This window comes from Dermacentor andersoni, chromosome 5, assembly GCF_023375885.2.
Source record: "Dermacentor andersoni chromosome 5, qqDerAnde1_hic_scaffold, whole genome shotgun sequence".
NCBI classification, from domain to species: domain Eukaryota; kingdom Metazoa; phylum Arthropoda; class Arachnida; order Ixodida; family Ixodidae; genus Dermacentor; species Dermacentor andersoni.
The window spans coordinates 110,471,731-110,488,482 of record NC_092818.1 but is presented as its reverse complement, the minus strand read 5'-3'; the positions used below and the strand labels follow the sequence as shown (position 1 = coordinate 110,488,482).

Sequence of the window (16,752 nt, the reverse complement as noted above, 5' to 3'; positions counted from 1 at the left end):
TGTTGTAGGTAAGCTGATGCAAAGAACTTTCACAAAAGAACTTTAAATTTTGAACTAGTCTTTATTCAAATATCAACAAAAAGAAGGTCTCATACATTTATGTACAGGAACAGTAGTAATTCACGTGTCTAGTGGTCATCGAATCCTGGCATGGGAAATGTGACTGCAAAAGCTTCAACATCTTTTCGTAGCTCCTGCATTTTAAGCTTGGTTCCCTCGTCCTTAGCAATGAACTCCTTGAAGTCTTTGACTGTCTTTCCTGTGGAAAAAAATATGGATATAAAATGAATACAAAGGTTCAGTGGAGTGAGAGTGGAAACGGGTAATATACAATACACAGCTATCTTTCTGTGTCAATTCTCAAACGGTCGTGTATAGCAACTGCATTACTGTGTATCACAGTTCAGCTTTCCCTAGGTAATCAAGCTACAACACTGCAATACATACCTGATGCACAATATTCACAGACTATTAAGACATCTATTTCTAACTATGCATTTGAAATTAAGAAATGAGCTTTTAGCCTTCCACTGCGTGAGCAGTGGCGATAAGTGGCAATATAAGCATCTGTTTATAGTGCACATCTGTCATCTTTTTATGTCCTTCTCTGTGTCTCTGCAACACGATTTCCCATGGTGTCAAACCAAAAAGCCCGAACATTCACAACCCTTTCAAGTAGTCAGTTGCAACTGATATGAATGGGTTTACAGGTTTAGAATGAAAATGTAGTTACAATGGCATTAATAAAAAGGTACTGAAAGTAGAAGAAAAAAAAAAGTTACCCGATTTTGGCTTGGCTTCAAGGGCGATAGTGACTGCTCTGTCAATGAATTCTATCACTTTGTGGAAGTCTTTCTCCTTGAAGTTTCTTGACGTCAAAGCAGGTGCACCTGAAACAGTCAAGTTTGTTGCAAGAGCAACCTCCCTATTTCGGTGTTTTCACAGATGCTACAAACTACTCCATTTCATAAATTGCACCAATGCTAGCAAGGCTGGAATTTCACTTGCTGCCTGCATTTGCAAGCAAGATAATTGCACATTGCATGTTAAAAATATAGGTACACAAATTGTAATTTGATGCAAAATTAAGCTTCATACTTTTATGTCTGAAAATATGATGTGATGCATTGTATTTTACTATCAAGAGAGTGGAGTGGCATGTTTCTGCAACTAGTGGCCACAGTGCACTGCTTGCACAAGTAGCCAAAACATACTGCAACACATACTGGGAGCACAAAGGTGTACACACATAATACACGAGACTTGACGTAATCTGCAATCAATGAGGTTTACATTGTGCAGAAAGCACCACAGATTTAAAAAGAAATGCACTGTGAATTGTGTGGAGCAGTACTTCTATCTTTGCACTACTTATAGACCCTTTTCACAATGATTCCATGGGTGCCGCCATGTTTGATAACGTGGTGACTTGTCCATTCCTTGCCTCCATGTTTACAATGGGAGTGCATGATGCCGGTGTGGCTAAGCACATCTGTTTTGGCAGATATCGTAGACAGTAACTGAATGGACGATACATAGTTTTGGTCTCAGCTTCAGAGGACATGCAAGCGCTTTCGGAGCTCATTACGACTTGTCCAAATGGTGCAAGCAGTGTGTACAGTGCTTGTACTAGAGGTGGGACTAGATATGCATTTTGAGCTGTCGAAACTTGCTGCTTTTCTTAATTAAATCAGGATCAGTGTCTTTTGCTCTTTCTTCTTTAATTGCCAATCACACTGCAGCAGTCCCTATCCAACTAATTTCTGCCCAATTGCTTCAGGTGTGCTCACTTGTCGTAGATTGTTCTAGGCACAAGTGCACACCCTCAGTGACCTTCAGCAATTTCAGTGATGGCAACATTCAATGCATAGAGACACTAGCGCACTCTGGCGCTAGTGTCTACGGGAGCTACAATGGGAGCGGTTGTACTAGCATGGGAATTATGGGAAGTACATGGATTTGCCTAAATTTCGTCCTTCTGGCTTCAAAAGGCTTTGTGACTCGTCATTTTCAACCAATTATTGTATGAATACTCTGTTTTCAACAATGTACTGTGTAATAAGTAATTAAATAAACATTACTAAAATTGCCCGATGGCAGGATTTGAACACAGGACCTCTAGCGCAGAAGCCAGATATTGAAACCATTAAGCCACCGACGCATGTATCGACAAGCGATGTGAAACACCCTTATGAATTTATCGCGGGCATGAAATGCCTTGAGACGCTTGGCGCGTTTCGATTTGGCCACCTCGACAAGCTCAATTGTTGCAGTTAGTAGCGATTGTGCGTGTTCGCGGCGTCCTCTGCACTACGAAGAGTATAGATTGCTCTGAAATTTACGACAATAATATGTATATAGTGTAATATACAAAGCCACAAGAACGTCTGAATCCACAAGCACAAAGATCAGACAAATTCATGTACTTCCCATGGTAGGACAACGACTGCAGCACAAGAGTTCCCTCTAGTATATTGTAGGAAACTCTACGGTTCAATGATCACAGGACCTTAACATGTGACAATGGTATTATTAACGTCATGATTGTCATCATGCCCTTCTAACTTGTGCCTGTCCCTATTTTCACACACAAACAAAAAATTTTTTATTTAACTCTGCTAACCAAAGTAGAGTGTACCAAGAACTGATTTGGAAGCAAGCTGCACATACCCAGGCGGATTCCACCAGGGACAAGGGCTGACTTGTCACCTGGGCAAGTGTTCTTGTTGGCAGTGATGTTGCATTCATTCATGACTGCCTCCAGCCGTGCACCATCCAGTCCTCTTGGTCGCAGATCCAAGAGCAGCAAATGGTTGTCTGTGCCACCTAAAGAAGTCAAATAAAAGCAGTAAGAATATTTTTAGACCTGAAAGGAATTAGCAAGTAGTGCAGCTTTGTGAATGCAAACTACCGCTTATTGCAAGAAAGCTTAGTGGCCGCAGTCATCTGCTGAGTGTGTCGTCGGCCATAGTGTAATGACTGCAGTTCAATAAGGGAAGAACGCAGAAGCACATGCCCAAATGTTGACGCTTGTTCTTGAAGCCTAAATGATTGAAACTGACACAACACTCTCAGCTGTGGTACTCCTCGTATACCATGTGTAGCCTTGGGGTGCAAGGCGCCAGCCATTCAACGAGAAGCATGATTTGTCTGTGCACAAATGACATGAAAAAGTTTAGCTGTATGCCGTATTCTTGAGCTGCTGACAGCAAAGCGCACTGGACAGCTTATAACTGTTTTTGCAACAAGAGTCTGTATAAAGTTGTTCTGGATGACAGTACTTGTGCTAACATTTGCATTCCACATATGCTTCCACCATATACTAGTACTAGGCATACTTTTGTTGTTGTGTGGCTGAAATCCCTTAAAATGAAATGACTAGGCAGATTCTGGCCTGTCCTTCTTGGAAGAGATACCAGCTACACCACTGTTATACATCAATGCTTATGCTGAAGCAACTTTTCATGAAATATGAACTGTGTAGTGTGTAACTTAAAAGTGTGTGGTTAGGTTTATGCTAGACTAAGAGATCATGTTTAGTACTTAAGTTGAGACTGTGTGCATGGCTATGTGAAGCATTGGCGAAAGAGCTGTTTTGCAGGTGTTGTTCTTTCTCGCACATTTGTGAAAGCAACATGTTTAAAATGACGGGCCAAAATGAATGTTCAGTAATTTGCCACACAACACTCTTTTGCCATTCACTCCACATACCTGAGACAACTGTGTAGCCTCTCTCCGTCAATGCTGTCACCATCGCTTTGGCATTTTTGAGCACTTGTTCTTGGTATTGGCGAAACTCTGGTGTGGTGGCCTACAAATGACAATATCCACAGGATAGCTGTACTGGACGAAAGAACAGCCATTTCTCACCGCAGCTTGTTCCACTGCAATTATCCGCTATTAACAAAGATAGTTCACAACAAAAAAATGTTGTGCTATTATCATTCTGTTTACAAAGAGACAGCTCTTGTGTAGAAATACAGAAAGGCCACTGGACTGAACCTCTGCATACATTGGTGTGTACTGTGGCAAGGAACAGCCAAATTTTCACTCAAGAGGCCACAACAGCACTGGAGCTTTGTCAAATACAGAAGCGTTCCATGAGGTCAACTGCTCAATGGGAATACTGCATGTTCACATACCATGTTTGTGAACTCTAAAGTGAACAGTAATCACAACTCTAAATAAATCGATGCCCCTTTCATACTGTTTTTGAGGGTACATGATTCAAAAAGCAACGGGGCTTTACGAGGATTGTGTGGTGCTGTACAAAGGAATGTATAAGCGATGTCACTTTCTCACACAACATCTGATACAACTATAGTCGAATCCGGATATATCGAACCCACATATAACAAATTATTGTTAAAACTGCAGAAAAATTCCCTTAAAAATTTTTGTACAAAATTTTTATTTTATGTATATCAAATTACCTATATATCAAACTATATCTCCATCAGATTCTATATATCCGAGTTCTACTGTATCATATTAATAGCCTTTCCCTCTAAGCTCTGGGCCATACCTGTTTTAGGGCAACTGCAACAGAGGCAATGGCATGGTTATGGGGTCCACCCTGAAGCGATGGGAACACAGCAAAGTTGACTTTTTGCTCCAGGTCGTACATAATTTCCTTCCCTTTCTTGTCAACCTCTTTCACGCCCTTGCGATAGAAGATGAGGCCAGCCCTGAAAACAAGGAAAGCAATCATGCAAGCATTTACCACCACATTCAGCATTCCTTACCAATGCCACACAAGAGACAGTATGGGTCATTTTTGTGGTGACTGACTGATGGGTTCCAAGGCATCACATCTGCTATGATAGGTAGCATAGTTGAAGTGCGGGAGAGTAGGCTCTGAATGAATTTCTAGAGTTCTTTAATGTGCACCTAAATCAAAGTACACGTGCATTTTGGAGAGAAAAGGTCATGATATATCTAAGGTTTGGCATCTTCAGTTAAAACAAGGAACATAAAATGAAGAGATCCAAGTTTAACCAGGAAGGGTCTGTGTTGCAGGACAGTTTGGTGCAGAGAGGAAGGATAAAGGTACAGAACTATACTTGGGAGTCCTTGCAACCTGAAAAGTGTTTTTACTCTAGTATGAGAGTATCACATATTTATGCTACTGGTTGGCCACTATCAATTACTGGTGGCAGCAGTCACTGAAAATCAAAGATTTGACTTTGTGTTCAGAAAGTGAACACCGTGGTCGTTTAGTCACTGTGTTAGTCGTTTAGACTATTTGTTACTAGTAAAACCACAACCATGCAGAGCTTGCAAAATACTGAGCGGGTAAGGAGAAGGTTTATCAATAGTCGCCTATAGTGTGAGAAAATACCATGGCAGTGTAGGAGGAACAAAAAAATACCTTATGAGAACTGCTCATCTAAATGCGCAACACAAGCCATGTCTTCAAAGACTTCATTTTACAGCTTGAACAGGATACACGTTTATAAGACTGAGCTGCCCTTATGAAACTTTCATTAATTGTAACTAAAAATGAGGTATAAATAGTTTTCTCCTTATCTGCTGCACTTAGCTATGCTGGTGCAATGTGTTGCACAAAGCTGACATTAATATTTTGATACAATATCATACTTTCATAAATTCACCAAAGTTGCTCGCTTATCCTAGTTGCACTTGAGTAAATTATGAGAAACAAGAAACTCGTGTTGGAAGAGAACAGCTTAATGTTAAATTCGACTGGTCGCTTTCAAGGGTCCGCTGCACACTCCTGGCATGCTTTACATTGGCCGAATTGAAATTGAGTGCTTGGAACACATTTGCCTGGTTCATTCGAAGTGCAGCACTTCAGCTTGTAGTGCTCGCATGCACTCTTGCCTTCAAGCTAGGACTACAGCCGAGGTACGGCAGAATTCTAATCACAAGGTTCCTACGATTATTCCGGGAGCAGTTGAACATTAGGCTCGAGCTTGCTATTTTCTAGCTCCAATCTCTAGAGGAGTCCACATATCTGTAAACCAAGTCGGAGTGCGGTAGGAATGAGTGGATTGTACCAGAAGTCCCATGGATACAATTATGGCTAATGTGAACTTCGGCAGGAAACAGATGCACACACACCCTATGTGCTTTGCAGATGTAAAGAAATTAGGAGTCTTACCTTGAACCTCGAAGGGTCTTGTGGGTTGTCGTGGTAACCAAATCGGCATATTCAAAAGGCGAAGGAATCACCTTTGCCGCAACGAGTCCGCTAATGTGAGCCATGTCAGCCATCAGGATTGCCTTTACGTCGTCGCAAACCTGGATTCACAAGTCTAAAATCATTGCAATTCAAAGAGCTAACTAAGCCTGCAATTAGTTGCAACTGTGCCTTCTCACATTCGGTAGGTTCACTTACCTCCCTGAACTTTTTGTAGTCGAGTAACCTAGAGTAAGCGCTTGTTCCAGCAATGATCAACCTTGGTCGGAACAGCCGTGCCATATCATGCAGTTTCTCATAATCGATTAGTCCGGTTTCTTTCTAAAGGATGAAATGTCAGATGAAGACTATGAAGTAAATATGCTAAAAAGCAACACAAAATACATTACATAGACTCCAAGCACATAGAAAAGGAAGATTTAAAGACGATTCTCACATTTAGTTTGTAACCCATCGATTCAAAGTAGATAGATGTAGCTGATATCCTCTTTTGGTCTGTCATGTAACCATGGGTAAGGCTGGTAAAAGAAAATGAGATCATTATGTTTTAGGTCACAATTAAGGTTCCTTTCCTTAGTGAAAAGAGAATGCCAGAAAATAGGCAAGTAAAAGTGCACTTCTTCAAAAGCATTGTTTAAAGGCACTTACTGGCCACCGTCTGGCAAGTCAAGTCCCATGATCCTGTCATGAGGATTCAGCACGGAAGTGTAGGCAGCAAAGTTTGCAGGTGACCCGGAATATGGCTGGACATTGACACCCCATTTGCTGGGATCTAAACTGAATGCCTCGAGTGCTCGTTTCTGGCAAAGGAGTTCGATTTTGTCCACGACTTCTGTGCCACCATAGTACCTGTAGATACACATTTGGGGAGACGTTTTGTTTACGGAAATGAAAACGCGTTGAGGAGCTTTGGAGCCTCAACATATATAGGCAATGTCCAGCTCTCTTGCAAAATGTCGTGTCACATTTAGAATGTAAATACGTGTAAATATTTCCATAAGACCTTTTTTTCCCCCAGACCCCCAGAATGACCAGTGTTAACATGCAATACTGAAATTTCATCTCTTGCAAGCTTTATCTGTAATTAAATAGTGATGTTCTACACTAAGCAAATCATACGTACAGTAGACTCTAGGTAAACAAAACTCGCTTCTATGGAAATGCCTGATAAACGGAATGGTGGTATCATGGTTGGCCATCGCTATAGGCACAATTTCAACAAAATTCATTTAAACGAAACCCATATTTTTGTCTGAAAGTCTGAAGTGCTATTTTGAATGTGAAAACTACACAGTAACATAAAGAATTTTCTATGTATGTGTGTGTAACCTTGTGTAAAAGAACCTACAGTATTAGAAGAGCTTTTTTGTTTAAACAAACTAATATTAAAACAGTCTAGCACTTCTCGAGTAAAAGTACTGTTGGTGATATTTGTGCCCTTTTCTTAAATGAAACTTCAGATAAACGGAAGACTTCTTTCGGTCCCTTCGAGTTCCATTCAAGCATTGTCTAATGCATTTGCATTACATAAATCCAAGGCTGCAATGAAATGAGTAAAATTGACTCCTTTAAATGTATTTGCATTAATTTTTCAAGTTTGCACTAATAACCAACATAGCACGAAGGTACAGTAAACATACCTCACACCAGGATATCCCTCCGAGTATTTATTATTTAGACAGGAACCCAGTGCTTCGAGAACAGATCGACTAGCAAAGTTCTGAAAGTGAAAGTATAGCAAGGGTTAAAGAAGCAGATATGCACATGTCTGCAAATATTTAAATCATACAACCCCGAGTGTCTTAAATAAGTATTGGCATGTGCTTCCCTGCAATGCATAAACTCTCCGGTGTCTCAGAATGAGAATGTGCCAACAATGTTCATACACATCTTAAAATGAAGCAAGCATGCAAAATCAGGCTAAATTCGAAAAATTTGAAAGGATGCTGAACTTATTGGAATGCAAAGCAAGACTTATCAGTGACAAGTGCAAGGAACATACTTCAGATGCAATAAGCTCTAAACCAGAGATTTGGCGTCGTTTCTCTTCCTTGACTAGCTCCCACATTTCTGGGTCTTCTTGTTGCAGCGTCTCGTGGCCAACTGCTGCATGACACAGCCTCTGTAGCAAAGGCGTTGTGCCTCGTGTGACAGTTTTCTGAAATAGGCAGGGGAAAGAATGGTGTTCTAAAGACAACAGCCGTTACTATATGGCCTTTCAACATTAGCTGCCATAAGCTGCCGTTTTATGACAGGAACATTGCTACAGCAGGTAAACAAGTGTAACCATTACACATATTGTTCAGATTTCTTTGTTTTTAAATGTTTTGAAAATTGAGACACTTTACCCATCACATATTTTTTTTTTTTGTCCTAGAGGAATTTAAGTATGCTTCTTTTTGTAGTCACCCTCTCATTCACACAAGATATTACCAATTATTTTTGGGGCCTATCTACATGGAAACTCAGGTGAAATCTTTACCCGTTTTTCAGCGATACCTAAACAACACAGGTCCAAAGGAACATTGGAGTCATCAATTGGTTAACAGTGGTCAAACAAGCAATGTGTCTGGAGCCAACATTTCAACAAGATTACCTATCCTTGTCGGGGTGCTAACATTAGCACACAATTTCGTCAAGGCAATAACAAAAGGCTGTTGCCTTGACAAGGACAGGTCCAGTTGTTGAAACATCCCTTGTTTGACCACTGTTGACCACTTCAGTAATATATCTGTGTATATCAAGTTATATTAGCTCTACTTCTTTTTGCTAGCCAAATATCATGTGTAGTGTTAAAGTGTGCACAGATAGTGGGTTCGTGGTGGTCTCGTCTATGACACACAAACAAGCCATATGTACTGAGTGAGCCGTATGTACTGAGTGAGCAAATACACATCACAAACACTGTGAGGAATATGCTTGATAATATCTGGTATGCATAAAGTGGCAGTGAAAAACTAAGGTGAGTACAGACCAACAGCCCATTTAAATGGCATTAGTAGCAAGAATTTATTTCCATGAACTTTTTATCGTGGTGAAAATAAGCTTATACTTGGAACAAGCATAGATGTATACATTGAATGTCTTTTATTTCTGAGCTTCAATCCTATATTAAAGTTATTGCTACTTCCACTTAAGAGGAAGCTTTAGCTTGGGCCTCTGACGCGGCGTACTCAAATACATGCAAAATGCAAAAACGCTTTTCTGAGATAAACCCTGGACCGATTTCAATGAAATTTGTTGCATTTAAAAGAGAAAGTTAAATTCTAGTGAGTCTTGAGAGCGGAATTTTGATTTAGGGCCTGAATTTTGTTTTAAAAATTCTAAAGGATTCGCAAGTTCGATAAAAAATTGACACACAAAGTTTATAAATGAATAGCTCGGCATCAAGAACAGATATTGTGGTTCTGTAAATGGCATTTATTAGATCATTCAAAGCAGACAAATTGTATATGTTAATATATATTTTACGCGAGTTTGTTACGTTGTGCACAAGAGTTATACAAAAGCTGTATTTCCATATTGCTGAATTTTTTTAGGTTTACGTGTAACATATCAATTTTGTCCGCTTTAGATGTACTATCAGATGCAATTAACGGAATTGTGATATGATTTTTCCTTGCTGAGGTACAAAGTTATAAACGTGATGGTATCGTTTTCTGAAATTTTCTCTTTGCCAATTTTTAAGAAAAAATTAACGATTTAAATAAAAAATTTGAAACCAACAGTCACTATATTTTGAGTTTTTCTTTTAAATGCAACAAACCTAGTCAAATTTGGTGCAGTTGTTACCGAGAAAAATGAATTCTGCTTTTACATGTATTTAGATAGGAGCACCCGAGCTAAAGCTTCCTCTTAACTGTGCGCCTAAAATAACCCTTTGGTTCAGTTAACCATGTGTTTCTTTTTTTCTATTAGTGCGATGATCTAAGATACCTTCAGCAAGTTGAGCTTGTTGGTTGTTCACTGCTTTGGAAAACAAGAGCAGATTAAGAACACGAGAAAAATATGGTGCTAGTGTACGCATGCACTATCAGTATTGCTGTTCAGAGATGTTATGTGAAAAATGAGCAGTTCATGAATTTGCCTAAACTTCACCCTTCTGGCTCCTAACAACATTCATCAAAAATTTGTTTCACTGCAATGGCTAGCCTCTAATTGCTATCATTAAAGCAACAGAGAATCACTTTTATTGAGCAAGATTTTTGGCACTACAGGTAGTGGTACGCGTTCCCCCCGCTGCCGAGTATCACCCTACTTTCGATGACGCTCTAGATAAACGCGGGTTGGAACTTCCGTGTAGTGAGTGGCCATGCTGCTACCAGCCTCCAGTTCACAGTGGCAGCTGTGAAGGAACGCAGCAGGGAGAGAAGCGGGTGATCCGTGCACCAGTAAATAAATGTTTATTTTTGATCGTACAAGATTTGCAGCCATATTTCGATGTTTTAACGATGTTATTCAAGCATTTCATGACATGGAAAATGAGCCTTTAAGCAAATAAAAAGAAGCCATAATGAAATTTATTAACCAAGCTGTGTCAAATCGTAGATAAGTTCACATGCTAGTCATCGTTGCGACAGCTACTGTATGAATACAGTGCCGGACTTTCCTCTATAGTATTCTCAATACGAAATTCTATGTAGATGAGAACTATACTCGCAACTACCTTGCAACACTACTGAAAGCACGAGGCGTACACAGGCAGTATCCTTGCGCAGCAGTTCCGGGCGTAACTGGCCGATTACTGGCTGCACTAGAGTTTTTTATTTTTGCTCGCTACATGATATGGTACAGTGATACGTGACATGCCATGGCCTTTGCGCATAACCGTCATATACCGAGAATCACTGTGGCAGTTACTGCCAATAACCGTAATGGCCACCCTAACCATGATCAACTACAGCAACATTGCAGCGCCTTTACAGCCGACTACCCACTTCGATCTGAATTCGTGCTTGTTACTGGCTCTCCGCCCTATCAACAAGAAACAAGTGGCGAAATTCGTCATCACTAAGCCTCATCTCAAGCTGAGGTCGAAGCATTAACAGCATGGAATGTGACGATGGTAGCAAACAAATGCCAAGTAGATGCTGAGTAGATGCTCTGCCACAGGTGCACATTTATGAGAATGTTTGCCCTTATTACTTGCTAAGGAGGCTGCAAGGTAACAGCAGAGAAAGCATACAGCTGAAGCAAAGCCCCACTGTCGCATCCATGTAAACGAAGCTTATGGTTATGGCGTCAAAACATTTTTTTCGTCAAGCCTGTCAAGCCTGTCAAGCCTGTCGTCAAGCATGGAGCATGTACCGACAGGATGGCACCCAGACGCTAAGCAGACGACGTGGCGTGGATTAGTACATCTTGAGGGGCAGTTGGCTTTCCTATTCGTTAAGAATTTGTGTAGGTTCCACAGTGCTGCAAGGAACTACTGAGAAAGAGTATAGTCAAGCTCATGCCTCAGCTTGTGCACTTGTCTGATTCATATGCAGGTCTTTCTATCTAGGTCACTCATTTCTTTTAGCTAAACCAAATCTGTGAAAATGATTTCAGTGTACATTTTTAAATGTTTTTCACTTTTAATTGAGGACACTGAATCCTAAGCAAAAGTGACACCTTGTATATGGTCCTTTTCCATTTGAAATTTGTGTCATAATGGAGCCACAGCAACTAACACACTGTCACAACTAAAACCACTGACTGCTACCACAAGATGAGGTGGCCATTGGATCCGGAATGCCTATAAATGGTTAGCTAGATCTCTGTAAACTGGTATACAGCCAGTGTTTGACTATATATGGCAATGGGTATTCGTTTTTGGTCTAGACATAATGACTGATTGATGGGTGTAGTCACAAAGTATCGCAACACTTACCAGAGCGATCGTTGTGGACTCCAGAATAATCCTGACTGCCTGGGGTTCTTTAACAAGCACCCAATACTTGGCACACGAGTGTTTTTTTGCATTTCAACAACTTCGGCATGTGACCACATTGCAGCCAGGAAATGAACTTGTGACCTCATCCTCATCAGTACAATGTCAGTGCCAATATGGTTCCATAGTGGGTATGCTTAGACAGAAAACAACTGTAACTTTATGTTACTTGTCTAAATTTTTGAAGGATGAAAAGAAAACAACTTAATGATGGGTGTGAATTACCCACTTCAGGGGTAGTGCAAGCTAATATTGACGGAGGTAAGACAGTGCATGCGGCACAGAACTTGTATACAGTACTTGCCTAAACCATGGCATATGTATTTAGTATGGCATTTTAGTCTTGTAAGCCTTTGTACAACAGATAGCCATGGGAAAAAAAGAGCGCACAAGGAAAGAGAAACCAGTCTCTTGTTGAAATTTCAGGTTCTTCATGCTTGAGCAACTCGCAACTGCAACGTAACCCCTTCAGGCGCTGTGTGCATGATGGTGCACGCCATTATAGTCCATCAAAAGCAATAGCACCAGTGAAAATAACATAAAACATGTTTCATACATCTTAAAACACTTTGCAATGGACCTGTGCTGCAAGCTTGAATAAAACGTGTCAAGCGTTTTAGTAAAACTAGTTGCAAAATAGACGTCTGGGTGTTTGCTCTCCATGTCCGTATGTCATTATGAAGCGGGTTCACTTCTTTTTTGTTTTTCACATCTTGCATCAGACATACTTTTCAAGTGGCTAAATGGGTTTTGTTCAAGCATACTTGACATGAAATGGCCGATGCCATCATTTCCCACACGATGTCTTTGTTTAGCAAAAGTCTTAAGGGTGCCATGGCAGCGAAGAAATTTGGCAAAAAGCAGCCCACATTATTGAGTACTCCTAGGAAATGCCTTACACCTGCCAAGTCCACTTGTTTAGCACCTTCTACACTCAAATCTGATGTTCTTGTCGAGTTCACCACATGGAGTCCACATTCTGTAAGCTTGACAGAACTCATGGAAGAATTAAACATTCTTAATTCATTTTTCAGCTGTACACTTTTTTACGATTCTGAAGATGCAGAAAATGGGGCGATACTGAATTTCCAATAAACATAATTAACTGACACCTGAAAAGGATAAATTAATCACAAATTGAAAGAATGCATGTATATCCTGAACACAAATACACTGGATAGCTAATAATTTGTTATGGCAAGGTAGCTAAGCTTCAGGACTCAGGAAAGCCACCAAATGTAAGTCTGAATAGAATTTCCTGGTATGCTGTAATTTAGGCTACCTAGTAGTTCATCCACCACAGTGTAAGTTCTCAAAGAAGAACGCCTGTTCAGAATCACCAGCACTATGGCATTGTCCGGTCTGAGGAATGCTATAGTGTCAAGTTTGCGCGCCGGTTCAGATTCAATTCTTCTTGAACCACGTGGCAGAAACTTGCTGAAGTGTGCCAAGGCATAGTACATTGGTTGCTGGTAGAACTCCTTGGATGTCACATTCACAATGATTGGAGCGTCAACATAGTTGTGTGCCCAGTTTGGGCCCCCCATGGTATCCAAAGCCAGGTTCCAGTCGATCCAGCCTGTGGTCCAGTGGTGTAAGTCCTGGATGATGTCCAAAGCATAGCTTTCAGCACGCTTCCAGCTACCAAGGAGTACCCTGTTCTTTGAGAGAGACGATGACCCTTCACATGCCTCTGTCGCCAAAAGGAACTTGTCGGGGTGCCTCTTGTGAGTTTCTGTAAGCACGTGGGCTCCCCTTAAGTGATTCCAATACCAGTGAAAGGCAATACCAGAAACATATTTTGCAGCTTCAGCATCAGCAAGGACAACATTAGCCCAGTATGGGAGAAAAGCTCGTTGGTCATCTAAAATTAACAGCTTCACCTGGTCAGATCCATAGCCTGCGGCTTCAAGAGCAGGGCCCAGGTCAAACTTGATGAAATCTCGCTGGCTGGCAGCTGTGAAACCCATCGTTTGGAAAGGGTAGAATGGAACGAAGCCTGATGTCGGTTCATTTTGTGGGGTGAGGCCCCAGAAGCTGATGTTGTGATCTCTGTAAGCATCCAGAAACTTGATAAAGTACTGTGCCCACGTCTTGTAATATGTACCATTCGGCCTTCCTCGAAGCGTACCTCTGCCACTCATGTCATTGTTTGTTTTCATCCAAGCTGGAGCGCTCCATGGACTCGCAATCAGCCACAAGGGGTCCGTTTTGTTCAGTTCTTGGGCTTGTCGGATAAAAGGGATTTTCAAATAGATGTCTTCCGATCCGAGGCTGAAATTGGCAAGCTCGAAATCGTCGGAAGCGTCGTCATAGGAGTACACGCGCATCGAGAAGTCGCAGCTCGCGATTGGCACTCGTCCCATGTTGTAGTTCAGACCTTCCTCCGAGTAGTACGCTTCCAGAAGCTTGGTGCGAAGCGGTTCTTTTAGGCGAAGCAAGTTGCTGCCAACAGCGTCGGTGAAGGATCCGCCGAAGCCTATTATTCCCTGGTAAGTTACATTCGGCCTTACGCGAATGACACTGTGCGATCGCGGCAATGCAGTGAAATTTATGTCGACTTGCGAAAACTCTATAGTCGTCGAGAGAAACCGAGATCCGTCCTTACCGCTCTCGTAGACACCCGCGGCACCAGTTTCCTGCTTCGCCACACTTCCCGGGAGATCGCAGTGTTCTGCAGTGCACACACACACGGTACTACCTTTGCCGAAGTTCCTGTGCACGCAAGCGTTCCTCACGACACCGTGAAACGCGAACAGCAGCGCTGCGACGATCGCAATTTTCGCCATGATTCAAGGGCGTCGGGAGACGTTGACGCTCCAAAACCCTACTGCAAAGTCCCAGTGGTGTCATTGGTTCTTGGGCTATGTGACCTGGCGACCTCGTAACCGACCTAATTTTAAGAAATTTTGAAGGGGAGGGTGACGCGCGGCCCGAGTGGAATACGACCGCGTTCAAATGACCTGGCACTGTTACCGCAACGCGAGCAGAATAGATAAGAGAAGGTTTCAACATCTGAAAATTGTAAGGGATTTTTGAGTAGACAAGAATTATGGATATTTTGTTCATTTTCAGTTCAAGATGCATGCGGGGTTTGAAGCGAAATCGTCTGCTAGCTGCTGGCGCGCGCTGCGACATCTGTCGCTGGATTGAGGAGAGCAACTTCCCAACTGAAAAAAAACACCGAAAACCTTTTGTTTACGACATCAAACATGCCTAGAATTTGTGCGTGTAGTGGGACTTTGAGAAACGTCATATTTTTCAGCATGCTTAGCGCAAAAGGCACGGCGAGGCGGCACGTACGAGTCGATTCAACGAAACCTATGTCGACATTGCGAAATACGGTTGCAGCTTGTTTATGACGCCGTTATCGGCGTAATTCTAAACGAGATTCCGTTGCTGCTTACGTATTCTAAGCCTTGCACATGCAAACAGCTATTTTTATAGTAAAACAACTCACCGTGAACGCACATGCCGCCGCACGCACTCCGTGCACGCTACACAACAACGCTGACATGCCTGGAGAACGCAGCACGTTCACTCACGCGCTGTCTGTTGGAAGTCAGACATAAGTGGCGTCATCTATCTGGGAAGGTTATCAGTCTTTCGCCCTTGTGGGGTGAATTTGATTTGGACGGGCCATTCAGCGGCTCCGTGCGTGTTCGTCCCGTCCACGGCTTTATCTTTTCTCGGCGATAGCGGGAGACAGGCCACGATGTTTGTCTCCTAGAAAGGGGTTGTGCGGTCTCGTGTCACTTGTACTCTTTGCAACTCCGTACTTCATCGCACGCGGGCGAGACCTCGGAGCTTGTATGTTGACATGAGCGTTTAAATATTGTAGTGGTGAATGAGTTCCAAACAGTACTTTGTCATTGTTCCAGATAATTTGTCACATTGTTCATTTTATGAGGTACTTAGCGTTAGGGGCATGGTAAGAACCCCGGGTGGTTAAAACTAACCGGATGCACTGTTGTTCCACTTAGTTTTGAAAGAAAACGCTGTTTTATGCTTTGAAGCGCAAAAGTAACTTAAAGCGAGTGAATTTCGTCGGACACTTTGAAAATTAATTGATATTTCGAAACTGGCGTAGTCATGGGAAATCGTTTCAAGTGGATAGCCTTGCATACTCACTAGCTACAATTCGTAGAGTGAAATATGTGCCGTAGAGTAATTAACTTAAAAGTTAATTTGTGTAATTAAGGTCACTATTCAATTAGGCAATTTGATTTCTCGTAGAAGTAATGCTCGCCCCATCGAGTAATTCAGGTCAAGGGTAGCGAAAAAAAAAAAAGCTTTGTATTTATTTCTGTTTCCGCACACACACACTTCAGAGGTGTGATTTCTTGGGCGTTTTGTTGTCGCAACCCTACACTTAAAGAAGTAAGAAAAATACCTTTGGGCCGTATCTTGCTTGCAAAAGATACACTCCCTAAAAATGTTGGCCCCCTGAGGGCTTATCTTGTCCCCAAACAATTATTGTCATCCAGCTTGCTTGCCTTGCGCGCCATCCCAGAGCATAACAACAATAACGCTACGTCACGAGTTGTGTTGGCTACGATGCTCCTTGCGTGAGGTCACAGTGCTCTTGCTCGTCCCACGACATAGCCAGTGCCGGATTAAGGGGGTATAGTAGGGTAAATCGACCAAAAGACGGATT

At 41.9% G+C, this 16,752-nt stretch overlaps 1 protein-coding gene and 1 pseudogene across 1 annotated transcript; both read right to left on the bottom strand.

Annotated features, from left to right (window-relative positions):
- Window positions 1–41: 41 nt before the first annotated feature.
- Window positions 42–15,665, bottom strand: LOC126531035 (serine hydroxymethyltransferase, mitochondrial-like). Its single transcript, XM_050178410.3, has 12 exons — window positions 15,556–15,665; window positions 8,166–8,321; window positions 7,804–7,883; window positions 6,812–7,012; window positions 6,600–6,681; window positions 6,362–6,484; window positions 6,125–6,264; window positions 4,526–4,688; window positions 3,712–3,811; window positions 2,671–2,826; window positions 783–890; window positions 42–259 (listed from the first exon to the last, which is right to left on the bottom strand). Exons 1-12 carry the CDS (start codon window positions 15,610–15,612, stop codon window positions 129–131), a joined length of 1,497 nt encoding a protein of 498 aa, XP_050034367.1. The 5' UTR covers window positions 15,613–15,665; the 3' UTR covers window positions 42–128.
- On the bottom strand, window positions 10,550–14,884 carry LOC140218400 (lysosomal acid glucosylceramidase pseudogene; annotated as a pseudogene).
- Window positions 15,666–16,752: the final 1,087 nt, after the last annotated feature.

Excerpts from the sequence above, each read along its gene's own strand:
- LOC126531035 (XM_050178410.3), bottom strand. The coding sequence starts at position 15,612 with ATGTCAGCGTTGTTGTGTAGCGTGCACGGAGTGCGTGCGGCGGCATGT. Across the intron at positions 2,827-3,711 it reads AGGCTACACAGTTGTCTCAG|GTGGCACAGACAACCATTTG; the intron begins GTATGTGGAGTG and ends TGACTTCTTTAG. Across the intron at positions 891-2,670 it reads CCCTGGTGGAATCCGCCTGG|GTGCACCTGCTTTGACGTCA; the intron begins GTATGTGCAGCT and ends TGACTGTTTCAG.